This window comes from Anser cygnoides, chromosome 3, assembly GCF_040182565.1.
Source record: "Anser cygnoides isolate HZ-2024a breed goose chromosome 3, Taihu_goose_T2T_genome, whole genome shotgun sequence".
Lineage (NCBI taxonomy): Eukaryota > Metazoa > Chordata > Aves > Anseriformes > Anatidae > Anser > Anser cygnoides.
Genome location: NC_089875.1, coordinates 72445862 through 72468825, shown reverse-complemented (window position 1 = coordinate 72468825; position 22964 = coordinate 72445862). Strand labels below are relative to the sequence as shown.

At 45.7% G+C, this 22964-nt stretch overlaps 1 protein-coding gene and 1 long non-coding RNA gene across 12 annotated transcripts in view; one reads left to right on the top strand and one right to left on the bottom strand.

Annotated features, from left to right (window-relative positions):
• The window catches only part of LOC106032578 (uncharacterized), a 31805-nt gene extending 27244 nt beyond the window's left edge, over window positions 1–4561 (top strand). For 5 of the 7 annotated variants that reach the window (XR_010830420.1, XR_010830419.1, XR_010830418.1 and 2 more), the window contains one exon: window positions 1113–4561. This is a non-coding gene — a long non-coding RNA (uncharacterized lncRNA). The remainder of the gene's footprint in view (window positions 1–1112) is intronic. The other 2 variants (XR_010830416.1, XR_010830415.1) reach the window with 2 other exon arrangements.
• TRAF3IP2 (TRAF3 interacting protein 2) overlaps window positions 4362–22964 on the bottom strand; it is a 28017-nt gene continuing 9414 nt past the window's right edge. For 4 of the 5 annotated variants that reach the window (XM_013175572.3, XM_048081113.2, XM_066994416.1 and 1 more), the window contains 9 exons: window positions 22428–22514; window positions 21445–22188; window positions 18211–18400; window positions 15799–15974; window positions 14472–14560; window positions 12986–13054; window positions 10939–11055; window positions 9701–9775; window positions 4362–4971 (listed from right to left, as the gene is read on the bottom strand). In XM_013175572.3, the coding sequence (XP_013031026.3) occupies window positions 4825–4971; window positions 9701–9775; window positions 10939–11055; window positions 12986–13054; window positions 14472–14560; window positions 15799–15974; window positions 18211–18400; window positions 21445–22188; window positions 22428–22443 (1623 nt within the window). In that variant the 5' untranslated portion in view covers window positions 22444–22514 and the 3' untranslated portion in view covers window positions 4362–4824. Of the gene's footprint in view, window positions 4972–9700; window positions 9776–9874; window positions 9964–10938; window positions 11056–12985; window positions 13055–14471; window positions 14561–15798; window positions 15975–18210; window positions 18401–21444; window positions 22189–22427; window positions 22515–22964 lie in introns of all 5 variants that reach the window. The other variant, XR_007169881.2, reaches the window with a different exon arrangement.

Genomic DNA, 22964 nt, shown 5'->3' with positions numbered 1-22964 from the left:
AACACGCCCGTCACAAAGCGCCGCATTTAGGGGGCTTTCACTGGAGGTAGCTGACGAAAAATAGAACGGACACGTAAGAACCCTCAGCCCAAGGAACAGAAGCTTTGAAGGAAGCCTCAAAGTCAGTATTTCCAGAACAGAGTACTTTAGAAAAAAAAAAAGGAAAATCCAGAGAATGAAATACGGCCAGAATGAGCTCACTGCAGGTGGCGTTGGTCATGAGTTTTTTTAAATCACTTTTAATTATGAACTATTTCAGTCATTATTTTTTGTCCGGTGTCTACCGTTACGATATCTTTTCCTACAGCCCCAGAAAAAAAAAAACAAAACACTCTTTTGTGTGCTCTGGGGCTTCCCCACCGCATTTTTTCTACCTTAGGAGGCTGGCAGGATCCAGCAGAGAGGACTTCGTCTGCCTAACCTGCAAATCAGGGGGCTGGAAAGTCGCCCGCTCCCTAGCAGGATTTGGGCCTCCCCTCTCCCCTTCCCCAGCAGCCCGCCCTGCTCGGGTGTGCGGGGTGCGCCCGTGTTTTGCCTGGGATCCCCGGGCCCACCCGTTAATCCCCGGGGACCCCTGCCAGGGGCCGGGGAGAGGGGACAGCACCACAGGCCGGGTGCCGTGGCCGGGCTCTCCTGGAGCAGCACGGTGATAAAGGCAGGCCGGGAGGAGGCTGCAGAAAGCTGTGGCCTGCCCGGCAGGGGCGGTTTCCCCAAACACGAGTTATTTATGTGGTGGTTATTAAACCCGCAGGTGTGGGCAGCGGAGAGGGATGGGGGAGATGTTTGCTCTGTGAGATAACACGCACCTGCTCTGCGTGCCGAGCCGGAGGGACTCTCCCGGGCCTGTGTTCCTGCTTTACCCCGGTCGGCCTCTCGCACTGCAAGGCCCCATAGCTCCCTGCCTTTAAGACCAGATATTTTCCAAAGCCTTAGCGTTCCTACGAGCCACCAGCCCAGAACTGTGCCGCTCTTAGGGCAGCATTTCATGCCCTGCACACGGGGTTTTGTGGGATTACCTTTGTACCAGAACCGCCATGCGGTCCCCTCGCCGCGGAGGCCGATGTGGCTTAGCTGCGGGATGACAACCTTACAGCTGTGTTCCTGTCACACAGGTGACTCGCACCGAGGATCTTCGCGTGTAATGCCATCCGATTTCTCTGCAAGCCTGCAAGGCAGGCTGCTTCTCAGCGGTCTCTGTCTCTTGATGCCGCACTCATCCCACCGTTAGGTAGGCAGCTCTCTTTCTTTGCTCCTTACTTCCCACGTGAGGACGATGTATTTCCCCTCCCGTCCCCCTGCAGCCGTACAGGCACTGAGAGAAACCCCCAGCACTTCTGCAGCGCTTCAGGCCGTGCCTTTTGCACGCTCGGTACCTGCAGCTCCCGCTGGGCAGCGGTGCCAGCCTGCGGGAGGGATACTTGCATACTTTGAGCTACTTCCCCACTATTTACACGTAAAGTTAATAACTGACTTAAGAGATCATCTACAAACACATTTTTAGGGCTGCTCTTGTGATTTTTTTTTTCTCTCTGAGCCACAAGGCTTTTGTTTTCTCTGATTTCCTTCCTGTACTTTCCTGTAACCTTCATCTATTTTAACATTAACAGCCTGGTTTGGAAACAGCCTGTGTATTTTCAGCCTCTTCTCCCTTACCTGCTGATTATTTCTGTTTCACTGTCCTCGATCCCTACTTTTGTTGTTTGCAAAAAAAACCTGTTTTCTCCTCCCTCTCCCTCTACACAGCTCCCACCATCTGTCTCTCTACAAATACAAAGCTTTAGGGGAAATGATTCACGAGGCTGCTAGCTCATTACTCACACTCTCCCCATCATGGTTTCTGTCCTTGTAGGATGCTCTAACTAATGTAAAGATCAATGGATCCTGGGAATTGTTATTCAATTAAAAAAAAAAAAAATCCCTGCAGTTAAATAGATGGGGCTCTTTGTAATTCCTAAACGCCAATGCTTTATTTTTCTCCCTCGCTCTGCAATCATTGTTTTTCAGACAGGGATCGTTGAAACAGAAGAATAGAAATGATCGCTGGACCATTTAATGCAACCTTGTGTATCACATGATGCAGGAATTACTTAATGAAATTCCCTGGCCCAAACCAAGCAAATCTGTGGTAAATCTAGAGCACATATTTTAGGATGACAGCCAAAATGATGAAAGGAATTTACTACCCAGCCTTGCTAATCATTTTGAACGCTCAACTGGTCTCCCTAACACGCGGCTTTGTAAGCAGCGATACTAACGCGGCCTCATTTCCTACGGATTCCTCCTCCAGACTTCCCACCCATGCTGAGCACCCCAAAAATCCCCTCCCAGTCCCCTCCCAGCTCTGCCGGGGCCGGGGGAGGCGATGGGGCACAGAGCTCTCATTCCTTCCTGCCAGCCTCCGGGAAGAGACGGAGGCCCCAGATGGCAGCTGCCCCTCCTGCCACGCAGGTTTGGGGTGCTTCTCTTTCCCCGTTGTTTCCCTGAAGCTTACAGGCACTTAGTGTCTTTGAGATGCCACCTACAAATGTGGTAGAAATTGGCTTTTGGGGTCAGAAGCCATTTGAGATGGGTTGATCAATAGGTGCTTTCTTTAGAAACCAAACTAGAAATGGAAGGTATTCGTGTCACTTTAGCTTCTAACCATTAGATCTCTTTTTTTTTTTTTTTTGTCTTTGCTAGAATAAAATGCAAAGAAGCACAGGGTAACATCTTTTTGTCTTACACATGCATGCCTTTGGGTTTGTCTCCTGCAGGGATTTCCCTGGCCTGGTTGGTTGTGCCTTCAATGTCTTGTACCATGGCCTTGTTGTCAGATGACATCCCGCATTTCCAACCTCAAGCTCCCTCTTGTGCTCCCCCAAATATGAACGTTCCTAAAAAATGCACGTTCTGAATTCTGGGATTGTTTTTGAGTGTTAAAACACTTTAGTTATCTTGAAGTACCTGAAACAGCTGCACAGGGCTGGCAGACATGCCACAGCAATCCAAGAAAGTTGCATTTTCTAGCACGGAGGCTGAGCTCGAAGTTGTACGACACTCCAAGTGACCCCAAATGCCAATGTTTAGGTAACCAAGCCCCTTTCCCTTCCCTCCCCTCTCTTTGTCTTCACTTTGTTGACCTTTTAAGAAGGATTTCGGTCATGATTTTAGACTTGTGACCGTATACTAGAAAATTATTCTCCTAATTAGAAGCTGTTTTTATTTTATCATATGGAAAATGTCACTCCCCCCCCAAGTAGATGGGAAGAAGTGCCACAGCGTAACAGAACTGTGCCTTGCCTGGAAACTGCCAGCATGGCAGGTGTTAGCCTCTTTCGGTTGCTGAGCTTCCCTCTAGAAACTGGGCAGAAACACAGCAAATACCACATTCACAATTATAAGATTTGACAACACGGGATACACCCTTCTCTTAGTGCTCTCAGGCAGCTGTAACTCTGTATGCAAATACCTGATAAATGAAAATTTGTCCCAAGTATAGCTGCAAGGTGGGTCTTTAATTGTTTCTTGTCAGCAGCACGAAGCACATCCTCTATCAACACACCATACAGGCACAACTTTGATGGAAAGCTAATTAAATAATTTGGGCAATGTAACAGGAGTATCAACTTCTGGTTAATTTACTTTTCAGACTGCTAAACACACCTGCTTTTTTGTGAAGCTGTATTTGGGTCACTTTGTAACAAATAATAAAGAGGATCTTGGAAAGAGACTGTACTGAGCAGGCATGAAGTGCTCTGCACCAGAGCAGGTTGTTCTTGTGACTGCTCAGAAGATGACGGCTGCGGAATTTCAAGCCAACGGGGCGCACTGTTATCTCAGTAAAGGTTAAAGCACTGAAATAAAGAAGCCTTACCGAAGTAATGCTTATGTTCTCTGCAAAAACACGCTCAGATTTTAGCAGATGTGATGATGTTGAGCCTTCCCGGTTGCCAACACCCCATGGCTCTCCAACATCTTTGATTATTTTATTATTCCATACTGCCTGCACGTTGTAGGAGTCAGTGTTATTTCTCCTAACAATCCCTGGTTTCCAACTGGCAATCCCTCTTTGACATGCTGTTTTAAACAAGGGGTGAAGAGCAGTCATGAAGCTGAAGGCCCGCTGTAAAAGTACGGCAGCATTCCAGGGCGCTGACTGCACACGTAGCAGCGCACTTCGCTGTCCTGTTGCGGACTGCTGCTGTGATATGCCGAAGGTGTTAGAGGCTGTGCTGTAAGGAAGTGGAGCTCCAGAGACTTCGGATCCAAGAGGCCTCTAATTGAAGACAGTGTCTTGATGCAAGACAGTCTAAGTAAAACTTGGGTTACTCCACCCTTCCCATTCCTTGTTGTTCCCAGCAATAATAAAAACTGCCGCAACGTAAAAGGTAGCCTTACAAAAGGCAAATATATTTAATAGTGCATGTACAATGTGACTGTATGTTAATGCTGTACACGGCAGGAATGTCTATGAAGAAACCCTGAGCACAAAGGAGGATGCAATTTTCATTTTACACTTATTGCAACATTATTTCTGGTATTTGTTTGCTATATTGACTAATAAAGGAATATGTTCAAAACAGATGTTACAATAAAGCCGGACATTCTTTCCATTTGCAGCTTATTAAAAAATCTAGGAGAAAAAGAGTTCTGCCCCATCAGCTTCAGAAATAGGTGTTTAACATGGTGGGGAACAAGCTGAGCCTGAGTTACCCGAGACAGCTAATTCCTTTAGCAGAAAGAGTGTCTTCTGTCATCAAAAAGAGCCATCTGGAAGAAGGCTGGCTCCCTGCCAAGAACAACTCTTTAACAACAAAGCTTCTTGTGCACTTTAAGTGATAATGTTCATAACGGCACAACCTGGAGTGTCGGTAAAGGTCCTATTGGAGGAGCAACATACTCCTCCTCTCTCAGCAACCGCAAAAGGATGTTCTTCTTATTCTTTGGCCAGTTGTAAATGTGAGTATTCTGCAGCCAGGTAGGCACGTGTTCCTGAAAAACAAGAAAAAAAAAAAAGAAGTGAAATCCCATAAATCCTCCTGAATCTGTACCAGAACCTTGCAGATTTCATTAGACTCTGCCAAGCAAGATTTCATTTTGTCTGTTCTAGACACTTTCCGTAACAACAAGAAATTTTAATTTGGCTTCAAAATTGTATTTGGGTTCCTAAATAAATGAACTTCGAATGATCTCACAGCTTGCCTGTCTCTCTTTCTGTTCTGCCATCATGTTGGCTAATTTCACCACGTTTCAAAGGGATTCTGATCTCACTGATAGGCGTCTAAAGGCTTGTGAAAATAAACACTGAGGAGACAAGGCAGACATTTAAGCCCCTACCAGGGAAAGGCTGCAACCCATGTTTTCCCCCTTAGTAGCTGCTGAAGGACCCGCACAACGTGTTAAATGCTGGGAGGAGAACCCACAGGGTTCGCTTCTCATCCCAGTGGCCTTCTCCCGCCTTGCACCTGCCTTCACCAAGCATGGTGTCCTCTGGCCACCCAGAGCCGGGGGCTGAGACCGGCGCTGAACTCAAGGAGAGGCCAAAGCATCTCCAGGCACATGGGGGCAAACCCCCAGCACTCCCGGCGTCCTGGGGGAGATGCAGCCTGTCACAAGGCTGGCCGATGCCCGTTAACGTGATGAAGCTGGGGCCACCAGGGGCCTGCATGGTGACAGAGCACCGCGGTCCCTCCCAGGCCAAAGAGCCGCTGGCGTACGCCACAGCTCTGGCGCCTCGCTGGGGGATGCCCTGGCATGGGCAGCGCGTGTCCTGCCTGCCAGCAAACAGCCCATCTGCAGGCCAAACCCTTCCTTCCCGAGCCTCGTGCTTTCCAACTTGGCTGTCACTTCATCGGCCTGCACGGCTGTAGGAACCGGGCTGCGGCGCTTCCACTGCACGGGGAGCGGTTTGCGTTAATTAACCGCTTGGGTGGGTTTGCAGGATTTACTGCAAGGAGGAGGCGAGCGGCCCGGGCACCTGCAGCCCCCCCGGTGTGACCGGGCTTCTGAACAAGCAGCTTGCTGAGGGCAGAGCCAGCTGAGCCTGGCCTCCCGCTTTCTCTGTGCCCAAGAAGGTGGAGGCTTCAGTGAAGGGTTTTTCCGAAGCAGTGGTTTTAAAATGTTGCTCTTCCAGGTGGACATCCCACTGTCCAACAAAGGGGAAGCGGCAGCCCCCTTAGTAGGGTCATTAACAAGGCTCCTTGCCTCTGCTTGCAAGTCTGTTTTCGCGTAGGAATGGATCTGAATCTTTGTGAACTCTACTCCTTTGACAAAGTGGTTTGAAACCGGCCAAGAGGTTCAAATGTTACTGGGAGAAAGAAAGACACGAGTAAGTATGTTTGCATGCGTGTGTACACCCTCATTAAATAAAATGTGCTTCTTTAATAAATCTCGTTAAGAGCCACAGAAGGAAATGTGAGAAAATATAGAGGTTTACCAAACGAGCCCTCTATCTGTCTTTGATAAGAAGCTCCATTTTTTGGAGGAAGGAAATGCAGTAGACCTGGTCTGTCTAGACTTCAGCAAAGCATTTGATATAAGCCCACATGGGAAATCATTAGTTAAGCTTGAAAAGATGGAAATTAGTGTGAGAAATGGATAGTAGGTAAGGAACTGACAAGTGGGGATATAAGGACAGAGGCACACTATGCCCAGAGACAGGCTCTGTGCCTTTCTTCCAGAGCTGGTCCTGTGGCCAATTGCATTTAATGTCCCTCCAGAATGAAGTTACCTGCATGCTAATCAACCCTGGCAATGATTTTAACATGACGGAGGTGTGTGGGGGCAAGGGGTAGTGAGAGTTGCTATTTTGATCTAGAAGAACAGTGGAGAAAGCAAAAAGGGGACTTTGTAGTGCTGTGTCCCCTTCCTCACTATGTGACACCAGCTGTCACACCAGGTGGGAGTAATGGGAAGATGGTTACAGCCCTTTTCTTTCTTTCTTTCTTTCTTTCTTTCTTTCTTTCTTTCTTTCTTTCTTTCTTTCTTTCTTTCTTTCTTTCTTTCTTTCTTTCTTTCTTTCTTTCTTTCTTTCTTTCTTTCTTTCTTTCTTTCTTTCTTTCTTTCTTTCTTTCTTTCTTTCTTTCTTTCTTTCTTTCTTTCTTCTCTTTCTTTCTTCCTTCCTTCCTTCCTTCCTTCCTTCCTTCCTTCCTTCCTTCCTTCCTTCCTTCCTTCCTTCCTTCCTTCCTTCCTTCCTTCCTTCCTTCCTTCTTTCTTTCAATTCAGATCTGTATCTGTGAGCAGGGAGGAAATTCTGAACCTCACAGAAAGAGCACTTGATAACTTTATGGATCAGAGGAATAGGAATAGGGCAGAGTGCCTTAGTGCAGAGAGCAGGGCCATGTGTTTAGGGCTGTGTGTGGGGGAGCCTGGTTTGAGCTGTCCTGGCCGCCGTGGCACAAACCCTGCTCACGACCTCCCTCCCGCTGCCTCTGCTCTGCCTGTAACCCCCAGCCAGGGAGAGGCAGCGAACGTCCTGGGGCAATCACAGCTTAAGGCGCCCGTCATCGGGTGACCAAATCAGGAAGATAAGATTTTTGTTGACTGGCTTGATGCAAGCCTTGAACCAGCAAGACCCAGATTTCCTTTATGAGTGTACGATGGGAAGCTGGAAAGGCCAGTTCCACCTTAACTCTGCGTTATGTTTTTTCCCCTCATTATTCGATTTCCCGATGAACATTCTTTGGATCGCATAGATCTGTTCCCCTTGGAGGTCAGCTAGCTTTCACATACCATCAGTGTCTTATGATGTACTTCAGATGAGATTAACTCATCTAGTATCCACGTCCCCAAGTGAAACCTTCCAAACCTTGCTTCCCTGCTCTTTTCCGGTGTCAGGTATAGCAGGACTTACACATATAGAGAAAAGTCCAGTGTAAAAAAGACAAAATGGAAGTATTTTGCCTGCCGACATCATCTCACTGTATATATACACGGCATTTTTCAGCCCTGGAATACGTGCAAGTGTTACAAGTACTGGTACCTAACCTCCTCTACAGCCTGCATTACCACAACTCGTCCAGATCCCTCAGGGCCGGCGGGCTCCTTCCACCCAAGAAGTCCCCAGTCACATTATTACTAGCTCGTTAGATGAAGGTAAACGATGTACCAAAGAAACGCGTGAGCAAAGAGAGCGAACCTTAACAGCACCAGAAAATGCTGATCTGCATAATTTAGGTGAGAAAGGCAGCCTTGGGAAAACTGAAGGGTGATGTGGACTGCGGAGTGATTGGCAGGAAGGCTGCCTGGAGACTGATGCTTTGATAAGAGCAGCTGAATAAACCAGCCCTGGAAATTCCTTGTTCACTGTCCGAGAGCTGCTGCTATATGCTGTACGTCTTCTGATACATAAAGTTCAGCCAAATTTAACGTGAGTTTATTGTTCTTGTGTTTGCCTTGAGGCCCAAAGAAGGCTGTAGTGCCTCCTGTGCCAATTGTCTCTGCGGCCCCTAACGTCACGTGCGCCAAATGGCTGCAGGCTGTAGGGTCTGCTCGCATAGCAGCCACTCAAGGAGCCCCCGAAATTAGGAGCAGTCCTGCCCTTTGCCCTCACACCGAGCTGCAAAGACCAACCGAAAACCCTGAACAGTTTGCTGCTTTGGTCCGCTCAATTCCCACCGGTGCCGTCTCCGAGCTTTTCACACTTAATGCAAGTAACAGACCGCGATCATTCAGGAAGGAAGCTGAATGACATGAAATACCAGAGGTAATGCTCATTCCAAAGAATCCCACATATTTTACAAACCCAGGAACATGTTTTCAAAATTACGAGCTTATACTAAGCCAGGGCCTAAATAAAGAACTTCATCACACTAAAATCCACAAGTGTTGTGAGATTTCACAACCCTACAGTCAGTGATAACATCATTGAAATGTTGACTTAGGATCCAAACTCTGGGCACCCAAATAAATTGAAAGAATCTGTCCGTCCTCCTCCAAAATGCAGCTGTACCTAGGGGTAACACAACAGCTACCCAACAGTGCCACGCAGCATTTAACAAGGAAAACTGAACACAAACACAATATACCCATTATAAGTTTGGGTAAGAATGCCATTTCTCAGCTGTAACTGAAGCCATTTAACTTTTCTGATCTTTTAAAAATCCAAGAGATTCTCTCAGCATGAGGAAGAAGGGTAAGGGAATCTGTTGCCTTACGTATTTCTTATTCTCAAATGAATCTTCAATAAGGAGGGCAGATGAAATTGCAAGTCCTAAAAAACCTTACAGTTTGCCTTTGATGGGCCCATCAAAGTTCAAGTGATGGTCTAGTACTTTAATATTTATTATCCTCTTTATTTTTATATTCTCAACCCGCCCTCTTCCAGATCCTCACTTCAAATCGGTCATAAATCTCCCCCATCTCACTCATCAGTGCTACATCTGGACAAAATTATAAAAGGGTTAATATAAAAAGTATGCTTGCTGGATAGATCGTCTCTCTCCATTTAAATTCTTTCAATGCTCAAGACAATCTGTGTTTTAGTTATACATTCATCCTCAGAAATACAGTTATGTATTTAGATTTATATTGTGGGTGAAATGCTTTTATTTGTATGTACATAAAACTGCAAACTTTTCATGTAAAATTTAGCTTGGAATATTACTAGTGGGATATTAAAAATCAAAAAATGAAGTTTTTGGTTTTTAAGACTTCTCGTGCATTGTGATCAAAATAATATGTCTAATGATCTGAGAAATATATATACATATTTGTATGTTACCTTTTTGGCATTTGGAAAAAGCACAGGGATGAATCTGAAGTTCATACTTCCTTGTTGTATAAATTCGATCTGCATCTAGAATAGAACAAATTGCCAGATTTATTGTGGTGAAGGTTATTTTCATTTTGCTTTGCATGCATCCAAATCCTATGCATAAAAACATTGGTTGCTTACTTAAACTGCTCTTCTGTTAAGTGATTTGATCTATTGCTGCTGGACTCTGGGTATCGTTTTGTTTGGCCACTTAATCTGATTCTTCTTTACTACAGAAAGGATACAGGAAAGATCCGTCAACATTTCTTAAGCATTTAGTTCTGTGGTATGAAATTATTGTGGTTTTAGCTGCAGTTGGAAGTCCCATGAAATCCCTCTAGAACCAATGAAGCTTGACTCAAGGCCCCTGTTCAGGCTCCAATGGGGTGAAAGATTGCAGCTGGAGGCGAGCTCTGCGTCCAAGCTAGGTCCCAGCCTGTCCCCTGTGTCCCTGTTCCATGTCTGAGCTGGGGCTCAGCTCGTCCCCCGTGTCCCCAGGACACCGACTGAATGAGTCACAGGCTCCCGGGGGTAGAGAGGTGAGCAAAATGCTGCTGAGAGCTCACCCCTGGGTGCCAGCTTCTCACAAGTATGACTGCAGCATCAAACGGGGGGATCAGACCAGTTATAGGGTGAGAAAGGAGGCAGACTGTGAACCCAGGGAGAAAGGATGAATTTCACGGCTCTGTGAGCTCTGCTGAACTAAACATCCGTCCTGTGGCAGACTGCAGAGATGGGCCTCTGTGCCCCACACTGTCCCCCTGCCACCCTGTGCCCCCAGGGCCCCTCCTTTGCAGCTCTGGCTTTGCTTTGCAATTTCGTGTTTTAGCCAGCTTTACTGCTGCCCGAGGAAAGACCTTACGGGGAGGAAGGTCAGGCAGCATTAGGTAAGATTGTGCTCAGGGCCGTATGATAGAGCAACGTGGGCTTGAGAAGGTGCAGGAGGAAATATACATAGAACAATAAAGAATATGGAAGAATAAGATGAGCACGTTTAATAGGATTTTTCTTTCTTGAACCTCTTAGCAGATGTTAATGAGCATACGGAGCTGATGAGAGGGAGGATTAATGAATTCCAAAGGGGGGTGTTTAACTATGGGGATTAGTGAAAACAAAGCAAAGAACCTGCCATTTGGAGACAGATTTGTCTTTTGAGAAGAAGAGACAGAGTCTTTGTAAAACAGTAAATGCATGTCCTTGCTTACCATCCTGTGGATGTATTTAGTATGTAAGCCGTGTTCATCCCTGTCCAGCTGGGATTCAGCCCCTTCCACATCCTGTTTGTATTTTGGACTGATTGCTATGATTATCATCACCGTCTTCTGTTAGGGAGAAAAGCACTTTTATGAAATTGGGAAATGCAGTGTGTTTGGTAGAGGCAGATCGGAAATCTGCCAGTTTGTGTTTTAAGTGATCTTTATGTTCTTGGCAAACGAGAGAGGATCTCATTCATTCTGGCAGGAAATACAGGAGAACTCGTATACTCATCCTCTTTATTTCTCGAGATCGCATTATATAGAAAATCTAAATGTCAAGAGATATATTAGCAGCTTCCAGTTTACAGTTGGAATCCCTGTAATAAAAAGCTACTTTTTTATCAGCGTGGAGTGCGTATGTACATACACAGAAAAGTTATCCTCAAATTCAGGCCTAAATGTTTTCCAACAGCTTATGGAAAAGTGCATCTTTTTAACCATCTATGGCTTTTTATACACAAAGCCACTAAAGGTAGTTTTCCGTGGAAACTACACCTAGGGCTTTTGGCAGCAGAAAGAGGAACTTCTCTTGCTGATCCTTAGCATGAGGCGCGCAGAGAGGTGACTGTGCAGGGAGCTGGGCTGTGTCAGACAGCCTGGGCAGGTTTAGGGGTACCTGGTGGCTCTGTGCCACCTTGCTGCGGTGGGCTGAAAGCGGTGCTCCTCACCCTTCTGGGACAGCCCGGGTCCCACCGTGACCTGTTTAATCCCAGGCTCACTGACCTCAGGTTTCCACAGAGAGGCCGTCCTTCATATCTGGGAAATCTCTCTCCTCTTAGTAGTGGGCCAGTGAAGAGGTTCGCAGATGAAAGCCTCCTACTTTTGTTTATCTAGGGCCTGTCTTTTATCCCCGCCACATCAGGCTGTGTAAGGCTTCCAAGTATGTGGCTCGTAGTCAGCCTGGCACCTAATTAACTCTTTCCTTCTGTGCAATATCAAGGGAATTTGCCCCACCACAGGGTCAAATACGGTAAAGAACCATTATCCCTTGCACTGACTTAACATACTCCAGAATTACTTTTGCTTCTGCCTGATGTGCATGTAAGCATTTACAGATGTTGAGGGTTTGCAGAGACATGCCTGATTGCACACATCCCCCTGCTTGTGTCCAAGCAGTCCTTTCTTGCTCACATGTGTAAAGGTTTAGAAGTCAGAAACTGCCTCCACAGGCAGTAGAGGAAAACAGACGTCTCCAGGGGGGCAGCCAGAGAAGGATCCTTATGTGCAAGGGGGGAATTGCTCTCTGCACATATCAGGCTCTCCTACTGACTGTGCAGGAGTCCCTAGGGAGTTCTGCCCGTTTGTATTTTAAGTGTTAATGATGTTCTTGGCGAAAGCAAATTCACTGTGGCTTCTAGTTTCAATACCTCAATTATACACGGTGAGTCCAAGCCTAATTTGTCCTGATGAAAACCCCAAAATGCATGACTGCATTGCCACAGCAGAGGCCCCAGGCTGGCTGTGCACGCAGTAGCACCAGGCCTGCGTGGTAATGCGCTGGAGCTAAGGTGTCCTGATGGACCACTTTTAGGAAACCTGTGTAGTGCTGTGTTGGGGAGCTTGAGCTGCTTTGCTCGGGTTGGGGAAAGCCCACCACTTTGTCATCCTGTTCCCAAGCCATGGAGATCTGCCTGGAGTGAGTCAGAGGCCAGATAAAATTATATTCATTCATGGGTAAAACACACTGCTTAAAAATGAGACAGAGGAACAACTTGTCCAATGGCAGCTTCAGGCTGAATCTAACAGCCAGCGCTAGAATTTGTCAGGAATGCCAGGATTAGCACTTCATTTCCTAAAGAGTTTTGAGACCATAAGAAGCGGAAGCAAGTGAGATTTGCCCGTGCTTTCTATCACAGGCCTCTGCTATTCCAGTAGGGGCAGGAAAGGGCATAGTAGGATCATGCATTCTGATGCTGCTCCTGTTACTATTAGAATAATTCAGCCATTTTCCTCAGGTCACCTCTGCTGTGAACAAGGTTAAATTGCCTTTACATACATCACCTAGGTAGCGTTCCATCCACTTTATGATGTCAATACCTCGCACCGTGTCCTCGAATATATCAATCTGTAAGAGAATGAAAGTCCGTGGTGAGCATCCTTACGCCCTTCTGGCTGCAAGGATATATTCCGAGTGTCAGGTTTTAGCTTTACATCACATTCAATTTTCAGAGCGTGCGCTGGGAAGTCAGGCAGGTCACTGGCACTGGATGCAGCAATCCAGACTTCAGACTGAGCAGAGAGATGGAGGACTTGCCAGCGCTGAATGCAGCCATCACCACTCGCTCCCTGCAAACTCAGTGAGCCCCGGAGCTGGCAATCAAGGACTGTGACCAATGGAGTAATTATTAACTTCTCCAAGCTTTTGATAGAAGAATTGTGTTCCACTCTCAAGTCTCTCTTTCTTTTTTCTTTTTAAAAGCAGAGAACACATTTGTTTCCCTGTTTGGGGGCTATTTTGCTGTATTTATTTTTTCCTTTAGCATGCACCAAGAATTGCCTGTCCAGCAGAAGTGCTATTAATGAGCATTCTACTCTGTACCTCCATGACGCCCTGAGCTTTCTTATGAATTGGTCATAGTACAGAACTGCTGGGGAGAAATATAATTTCAGTCTCTGGAAAAAGTCTTTGATTCATGAAGATAAATAAGCATGGACAAAACCCCCACTGAGTCTCATTCAATTTAACGACAGCCACTTGCTTAAATGCTTTCCTGAACTGAAGCCAGAGTAAAGGTTGAGGGGTCAGATAGCATATGGGCTTGAAATAAGAAAATATGAATCAAGATTTTGACGAATGCTGAATCCTAGAGTCTCTGTGGACGGGTCCCTTAGAGGGGGTAGTTACGATGAAGCAAGCTCACGAGAAGTTAAATGAAAATCTGGATGGTTTATGGGATTAGACAGTAGGACACAGGCCTTTTCAGGCCAGTGATTTTTGAATTCCTTTCAAAGGTATAACAAAGCAAATGAAACCATGAGATGGACTGTTTCATTAAGCTGTGTGAAATACACTGATTTTAGATCAGTATTTAGCAGAAAGGTATTCACATTTGAAGAACCAACGATGTAATACCTTCTCAGAAAAGAAGCTCGGATGGGATGAATGTGAAAATTGACCTTTTTTAATATTGGTATTACAGACCAAATATGAGACAACGTTAATGGAATAGCTCACAAAAACTCATATTATTGCCCGTCTGGTATCTGGTGTCACTAAATGGAATTTTCCAGGGTCATTATTAAAACACAATTCAAAGTATAAAATTCAGTTAAAATAGGGGCAAATGAAATGGCTAATCATTTAAGTTACAGCTTTTAAAACCGAGGCCATTTCATTCCATTTGTAGCCTCCTTAATCTACAAACTACAGCGATAAACAGCAAAGCATTTAAATGCACCATGTATGCCCTCTGCTTTTTTTTTTAAAACGTGTCTCTTTTCTTCCCTGGTTGAAAGTAATTTTCTCCGGAAGGAATACTTACAGCAGTTTGAAATCCATTTACAAGCAGGAAGTTCACAAATTTCATGACCTCCACCGCTGTGTCCACGGAATAGGTTATAAAGACCTTGCCTAAAAGAGTCCATATGAACATGCAAAGCATTTAAAATACACTGTGCGAGGGCCTCCATTTCTGCTGTGCTGCAGGTTCTGCCCACATATGTGCCTCTAAGTTGTTTACAAAACAAATTTACAAATCAAGCTTCTTTTTTCCCCATCCCTTTGGCATATGTGAGGTTGGGCCCTCACCCAGAGCTCGTGCCACCTAGCCCCAGGTGCAGCCAGCCTCCCCAAAACCTCACTGACCCAGCTGAGAGCTGGAGGAGCCCACACAGGTGCTGCACAGCCTCCCCTTACAGCAGCAACAAGCTCCTGTGCAGGGCAGGATGGAAGGCTGAGGACAGCAATGTCTTCAGCTGCTCTCACCGACGTCGAAGGAGTTTTCTTACACATTAAAGAACCATGTGGTCAAGGTAAACCAGCTGCATGGGTATCAAAAATGACACAACATTATCCAGTAATTCCTTTATCTAGGACACACTGATAAAGTAGGGCTTATACAAGAGTGGTTTCCAGGGTCATAACTCAGTCTTTCAAACCAGAAAGTTGTCATGTGGGGCTTTGAAAGGTCATGTGAAAAAATGGAGACTAAAGGAAAAACTGAAACCTCAGGAGAGATGTGGAGGGATCTTAGCAATGGCATATCTCACTGGCCGGCCAGTGTGGCATTAAGAAGGAAGCCAGCTTTTCTGAGACTTGACTTTCCCAGAAAAGCCGAAGAGTGAAAGTGTCTCAGGGGCTGGTGGCAAGGAAAGAAGCTCAGCGGGTGCTCATGATGCCCTCGGCCCTCACCGTGAGCTTCTGACCCAAAGTCGTCTCTACTCACCAGGTCAGGGAGAAACTGAGGTCGAGACTTGACATTTTTGTCTGGTTTGGGACAGGCAGAAACACTTTATCCCTAAGGCTTTGTTTGTTATTAGTCTTTTACTGTAAGCCTCAGTGCCTCCTGCCTCAGAGGGACATCCTGTTTAGCAAGAAGTCATGAAAACAATCTAAACGGTATTTATTTTCAGTAAACAAAATAACAAGCAATTAATGACAATTATGTTTTCAGAATTCAAGGGAATAATTCCATTCCACCAAACACGAATGCTCACACCCTACAGATGTGATGACATCCAGTGTTTTCCTTTCTTCTTGTCTTTGTGTCTTAATGTTGCTACCCCCACTTCGTCCCCCGAGCTTTCCCACCTAAGGCTGTGAAGCTGCTCTGTAAAATCTCGCACAGAACAAATTTGCTAACCACTTACGCAACTCCTCCGGCAAATTGCTGGTTCTCAGAGTTCCCTTGGCTGCAGGGTTACTCAGAGGTCTTGGGACAGCAGCTGGAGATGGAAAATTGTCAGAAGGACAACAGCATGCTTCATCCGGGCCACATGCCTTGGGGGGTAGCTGACCATGAGGTAGCTGGTTGTAGATCTGGTTTCTACAAAGAAAAGCAAGCGAGGATTTAAAAATACTTCTTTTCAGGTAAAATTCAGGTTTTTCTTTTTAATAACAAACTGACAACTTTGTCTGCATATTACCTAAGAAAAGTTCTTGTAGAAATGATAGACTTGGCATTTGTACTTAGTTACTACAGCATCTTTTGATCTGAGCCCTCTTGATACCTTGGTGACAGTCTACCACAAGACACAGTTTATTGCAGATGCAACATTAGCCACAGGAAGTAAATGTACCTCGTAGCTGAAAGCTGCTCCGTTTGCAATTAACAGAAGCAAAGAGCATTTCCGAGCAAGAAATAATGCCGTGCCATGGATGTTGTTGCACACATACCAGAGCAGAATGGCACTTGTGCAACCTCTTCCCATTATCTACAGGGTGCTTCGTGACAACTCAAGTCATGTTCATGGCACCACAGCTTTCAGGATGTCCTGTGCTGCACAGGAGACACGATGCTAGGTGGGGAGCAGGAAAATTTGGGTACAGAGCACTCCAGTTCCAGCTGTGGTACAGCTCGGAGTACCTCCAGTTTTGGACAGAACTCGAAGTTTTTCAAAAGGGATAAGTTCAACTTCTTAACCAGCAACAGCAGACCCAACGAGGATTTGTCATGTTAGGAATCTGTGCTCTGGACCTGCAGCAATCTTGCCTAATATCTGCTCTACTGTAACAAACAGAGAGAAAGGGGTGATTACAGGAAGCTTAGCAGTTCTTATCCTACCATGCTTTGGGCTCACAGTTGAAGTCATTAGGAAAGAGAATCTACACAGATTTTTACATGAGGTGTAATTTGAATCTGCTGGGCTGAATCTGTTGGATGAGTGTTAGGTTTCTCTGAGGGCTTTTCCCCACAGAGCAGTGATATTTAGTCAATCAAGCCCACTCTCTTTTTTTTTCTTTGCCTTCCTTAAATGAATGATGACAGTCTGGGCACAGCATGTTTTCTGTTGTCACATTAAGATTTGGTTTATTCATTTTGGTACAGATGTTTTCTGTTACAAAACCCTCTATAGGCAAATATTACCAACATATAACTGCCGTTCCTGGAATCAGCACGCAGACACCAGCAACGTAGCCACAAGACAGAGAGCGGGTATTGTGGATTCCTTTTAGCAGAAGGAAGTACCAAGAAAAGCAACATACACCTCATCAAAGGCCACAAAATGACCCTGTAGTTAATTTACAGATCTTCCCGAAACTTTACCTTATGTAACAAATATGCCAAAAATTAGGAGTCTTTTTAAATTTTACTAACGCATAGGATACCTGCTGTTCCTCAGTGTTTCTGCATTTTCATACAAACTCTTTAGCGCAATTACCTCTGCTGCTGCTACTGACTTATCATAATGTCACGCTGTCCATCCTGCTTTATCCTGCCTGTTCTCTTGGTTTTCTGCCACGACCATGTCACGTAAGTGGACGTTTTCAAACAGGGATGCCTGTAAGTTTAGCACCTTTAATGTATGTTGTCACTTAAATAAGAGCAGCCTGCTTTTCAGATGTGCTAACTACCTACAGCTTCAATTTTACTTCAGGCAGCCGGGTCTGCAGAAAACCTTGCATAGATGATATTTCCCGTTTGTTAATGATGCACTTACACTGGGAGGGAGATAGGAGGCACGGTAAATTAATATTTGAAAAACAGTCAAAAAAACCCAGATGAAAAGTGGTAGACAAGATGTGCTTTATTACTACATGAGAAATCATAGAAAACGCTGCAAAATGCAATGGAGAGATATATCAGTGACAGACAAGATTTTCTCCATTTTTCTCTGCACTACGGAAGAGATAAGAAGGAAATTGCTGAAAGCCAATGCCTGAGGCAGCCCAGGCTGGTACACCATAAAGCTGAAGACTGCAGCGAGTCGCCAGATTGACCTTTGCACTCGAGCAGGAGAGCTCTAAAGTTTCAAATGAAACATTTTCAGCCCCTTTTTAACTCATCAGCCCCATCTCTTTAACTTTCAAGTGTTTTTCTTCCTTAATGCATGAGTTTCAGGGTGCGCTGTAACAACATATCGGGTAACCGGCTTTGAAACTCTTCAGGGTAAGGTCAGGTCCCTGCTGCACGTAAAACAGCAAATAAAGAAAACTGCCCAGCATCTTGAACCCCTACCCCTGCAGCCCGGGCATGCTAACATTACAAGGCTTCAGAATTACCAGTTAAAAACCCACAGAATGAGATTAGAGGAGCTTCAAACCCCTGGAGGCATACTTACAGGAACCGAGGAGGACCAGGGGAGGAGCACAGCCTCTGGGGTGGTCGGTCTCCAGCGCCCTGGGGAGCACGAAGGTTTGAGCAGTTTGGGATGACCTGCTGGGCCGGGCGGATAACCCTCACGCAGGGTCCAGGAACGGGAGGAAGTGGCTGCGACGTATGTGCAAAATGCTGGTAAGGAGCTCTGCCATCTGGGAAGGTGAGAAAATAAAGGCAGCAGCTATCATTTCAGCCAACACATTTTTGTATCAGTTTGTGTTTATTCCTTTCCAGGCACGTCCTCCTTCATTTCTAGGGAAACCGAGCAGTTTGGAAGCATTTGCAGGTAACTGAGTCTGAAAGAAGCGAGATTAAGGAACATTTTATGGTCTGGTTTCCTGTTTCCCTTTCACGTATGACATGGTTCAGATCCCTGCTGTGGGCTGCACTACTGGGACAACTGACAGTTAAATACTCAGGGCTGCTTTGTCCCTGCACTTAACATGCCTCAGTGTTGGATGCGTTTTTTATTTTTTTAATTTCTTTTTGGCAATAATTTGAGAAAATGAATCATCCCAACATTCTCATGAAAGCAGATGCAAAATCCTGGAACAAATCAGTTTGCAACACTAAGGCTAAACAGACTGTGATTATTCTAAATGAAAGGAGAAAAAATAATCTCTCGGTTTGTTATTTCACTCTGCACAAATTTTCTGCCTAGCTGACCTTTTAAGGTCTTGCTGCTGGTCCAGTTGCCATCCAGGAGACTGCAGGGGAAACCCAAAGTAACAATTTTGCTCAAGCAATTCTGAAAAGTCTGACTGTTGCTGGCTGGGTACACGTAATGCTGTTTAATAACTAATGTACAGTGGAACTGTTGGCATAAATTGAAAGAGAAAGCAATGTAAGCTGTTTGTTTCCCAAATGGGGAAAACTATATATTTTTTTCAGTCTTTCTGCTTGCAGTTTTCATTAGGCAGCAGCTCTGCACACTTTCAAGCTGCTGTGTGCAGATCAAAGTCCAGCCTGGCAGGGCTTATTAGCACTGCATGATTATGGTGTTATGAGCTGGCTCAGAAGGCTGCAGTGCTCAAACACTCTTTTTTCCCCTCTAGATTGTTTTTTTTTAAATCCTTTTTGCTATTTTGGTGTCATGCTTTCCTTTTCCTATCAGCCATGAGGACTAAGGTTTAAAAAAAAAGAGGAAACAACAAAGAAAACAAAGCATTAAGGAAATCATCCAACTCCAGGAGCCAGTACTTTAAAACCAACCCCACAATTACAGAGGTTTCTGATGGAACTGTGAGTCGGCGATATCTTATTTCTTGCGATTGTATTTGGAGATATTCCCACCCCACTCTTAACTGTTTGTAACAGGCCAGGGTGAAAGAGGCTGGGAGAACAAAAAAATGAAAGTAATTATGAGCTTCTCATAGGTTCCTCATGACCAGCCTCGGGAAAGCTGTCAAGGCTCTGAGAGATTCAGTTCGTTTACAGGTGAGGAGCCCGGTGTGAGTTTCACCAGCTTCCCTCGGCTCCCTCTGATGCTGCAGTGTTTTAATGGCTGCAACCACTGCTGCTCAAAGCTCAGTGTGGTGAAGCACGCGCGGCCTCACACACAAACAGCTCTCGTATATGAATATCTGAACTAGTGCTCCCTGGTTACCCAGCACTGCTGCGAGGATTTCTTTGACTTCAGAAGTAGTTTTGCTGTCGTATCACAAATAGCAGGTGTTCAGAACCAGCTGAGAGCTTAGGGGCACGATGCACGCTGTTGCTAGTGCCCGGAGAGGCGCGTTGCGACACACAAACTGCACGGCTTTGTTGTGGGCTGCCACTGCCCAGCCATTATCTGAAACACAAGGAGCTGTCAGGAGGTGATTTATGCTGTACCAGGCATGTGAGAAACAGGCGTACAGTTGCCAGCTTCTTGGTCCTGACCAAATCTGCTCCAGCCATCTGAGTTTATTTTATCCTTTTTGCCCTCTGGATATGGTTGAAACACCAGCGATTTTTCTAAAGAAAGCCTTTCAGAGCCCCTGCTTTGATACAAAGCGGCCTGGTTCAGTAACTGTCCTGTTTCTCACGATGCCCACATGTGGAGGAGGTAAACAGTGAGAGGTATTGTGCAACCAGCTCTTCATCTGCTTCAAGCTAAACTGAAACGAGAAGGTACGTGCAGAAAAGCAGGGGACATTGTGCAAATGTTCAGCCCCAGTCATTGATGAAAGTCCATCTGTAGCCCCTTCCCCATCACAAAGCCCCAAGACCAGAGGTGAAAACTGCAGCTCTGACACTCTGACATCGCTGGAATGAGAAAACTCTTTAAACAAATGTAATATAAATGCTGTGGAGTCAACAGAAGGTTAAGAAAAAAGGGTTATCAGAACAGGCCTTCAGCTTTTTATTACAAAGCGAGCTCCAAACTGGTTGGGGTCTCCTGTGTCTAATGTAATATAAATTGTATTAAAACAATGATATTGCTGTTGAATGTTCAAAGCTCACTTCATAACAGATAAAAATCTCGCAGACTGAAAAGGAATACTAATTAATAGCAGCCTGTAAACTGCGCCATAGTCTCCGAGAGCCAAAACACCCATATTGACTGGGTCACATCAGCATTCAGTGATACAATCGCCAGCAGCTGAGAGGGGTCCATTTTAAGTAATGAGCTTCCATTTCAGCTGACAACAGAAAAAATGAGGTTGATGGATGTCATGCTCTTTTCATACAGAAATAAAACACATGGATTAGTTTGGTCATAACGCTGGTAGATACTGTTTAAAGAGACCAAGGGTAAGCACCCATCCTGACTCTGGCAGGAAATTCTCAACCTCGGGGATCCAAGTGGGAGCAAGGAAATCTATGAAAACAACAGGAATTAAGTCGGTATAGGAGGCTGCTGAATGACTGATGCAAGGAGGAAGGAAATGACTAGAATATGAAATAACAGCAGGGAGAAGGCTGCGTATGCTCAGCATGACTGACAAAGGCTAGTTTCTAGGCAAAATCATTAGCCTTTATTTGATGAGCAACTGTGAGCTCTTTAACTTTCTCTCTGGCTCAGAGGCTCTGCATCAGAGAATCCGTCTGCACAACCCTAAAACCTGGAAATATAAAGTCAACTGCAAGTAATTGTTTACAAATATTAATAATTGCATGCTGCAAAGGAAGCACAGTAGGAAAATGCCAGCTTAGTGAACGATGGCTGTGATGCCCCCGGAAAACCTGCCTCGGGGTGGGCAGTGCTACTCACATGGGCTCTGCAGGTGCTGCTCTGCCGGGCAGCGGTGCCCAAAGCAGCCGTGGGCTTGCGGGGAAGCGTTGGGATGGGGCAAGTGCTGGCACACGGGGTACTGCTGGTGCTCAGGTCCAAAAAACTCCCTGGAGATCAGCGGTCCTGGGAGGTCCTGGGGGTTCAGCACGGACACGAGCGGTAAGGGGGGCTCCAGGTGCCTGATGCCCATCACGTCTCGCGACTGGGAGTTGTACCCCGTGTCCACCGTCGCCGGCTCAGCTGGGGGTCTGCTTCCCGAGGGCTGCTGTGACCGTGAACTCCCTTTGTTGCTCTCCTCCGGTGAGGGCTCGGGAGCATCAGACAAGCTCTGCTCCGACTTACTGGAATTGTGCCCAGTGTCAGCTGAAAGCTGTGGTCTTGGCTGCACGCCTGATTTGTCCATAGCTAAAAGATGCATCTTGGGGTGAAATACTTCAGCTATTGATTCACCAGAGGAACAGAAGCGCCCATCTCCATCAGGATAGGTGTATTTTGACCACAGCCTGCTGTCTGGCTCCGCGGGCAGCTGGTGATGTGCTGGTGCTCTGCAGAGGCACGATGGATCAGCCACAGGTGTTCGAGCAGCACATCGTCTCTGAGGCTCCTCATCCTCCACATCCTCGCCAGAAGGCTGTGGAGCCTCTTCCAAGACACCTTCAGGAAATGGGGACCACGACATGGATTCATCGACTTCCACTGGTATGCTTCGGCTCACAAAAGTGCCTGAAAAAGTGGAAGAAGAAACACTGTAGGTTGACAGCCAGACAGACCAGTGCCTATTGCCAGTCATCACTCGGTGATGGTGAGCTGGAATACTGAAGAGCAATGTGCATTCTTTATATTTACATGTTTTAAAAAGACAGGGAGAAAACAGCAAGAAAGGTCTGGCTGAATTTTGGCAAAGCAAGACAGCGGAGGGTTAGCTGGAGTGTGGCTAGTGCAGATTTATAACTTGGACTTACCTGACACGGAGGCCATTTCCAGGTTCTGTGGTCACACCAGAAATGAGAGTCGACTGCCTTAGCGCAAGGCCAGAATTTTCCAGCAAACTGGAAAACAAGAGAAAGTACTCTTGTGAACATGGTACAGTTTCACACAGGCAATAATCCCAAAATAACTCCATCTCAGAGACTGGAAAAGAAATACTGGTTAGAGTTCTGGAAATTGCATTTCGCAAAACAGACACTTTTATGGGATTTCTGGAACTTACTGTTCCTGCTGAGACTGGGGAAAAAAGAAGCACATGAACTGTCTCTCATAGGTAATTTCTGCACCTGACAGAAAGGCAGGCTGTATAAATCTGGAGATTTGTATGCTCAGGCATATTCTAGGGAATACAATCATTTGCAATATTTTACTCCAGACCTTGTAATAATGCCTTCATACCGATTCCTTGGATCTAAACTTCACCACATACCTAGCTGAGTAATTTCAATTCCAAAGCTAGCTTCCAAGCGTTGCTGCTTGTTTTATCAAACCAGTTCATCCATGCTGTTATT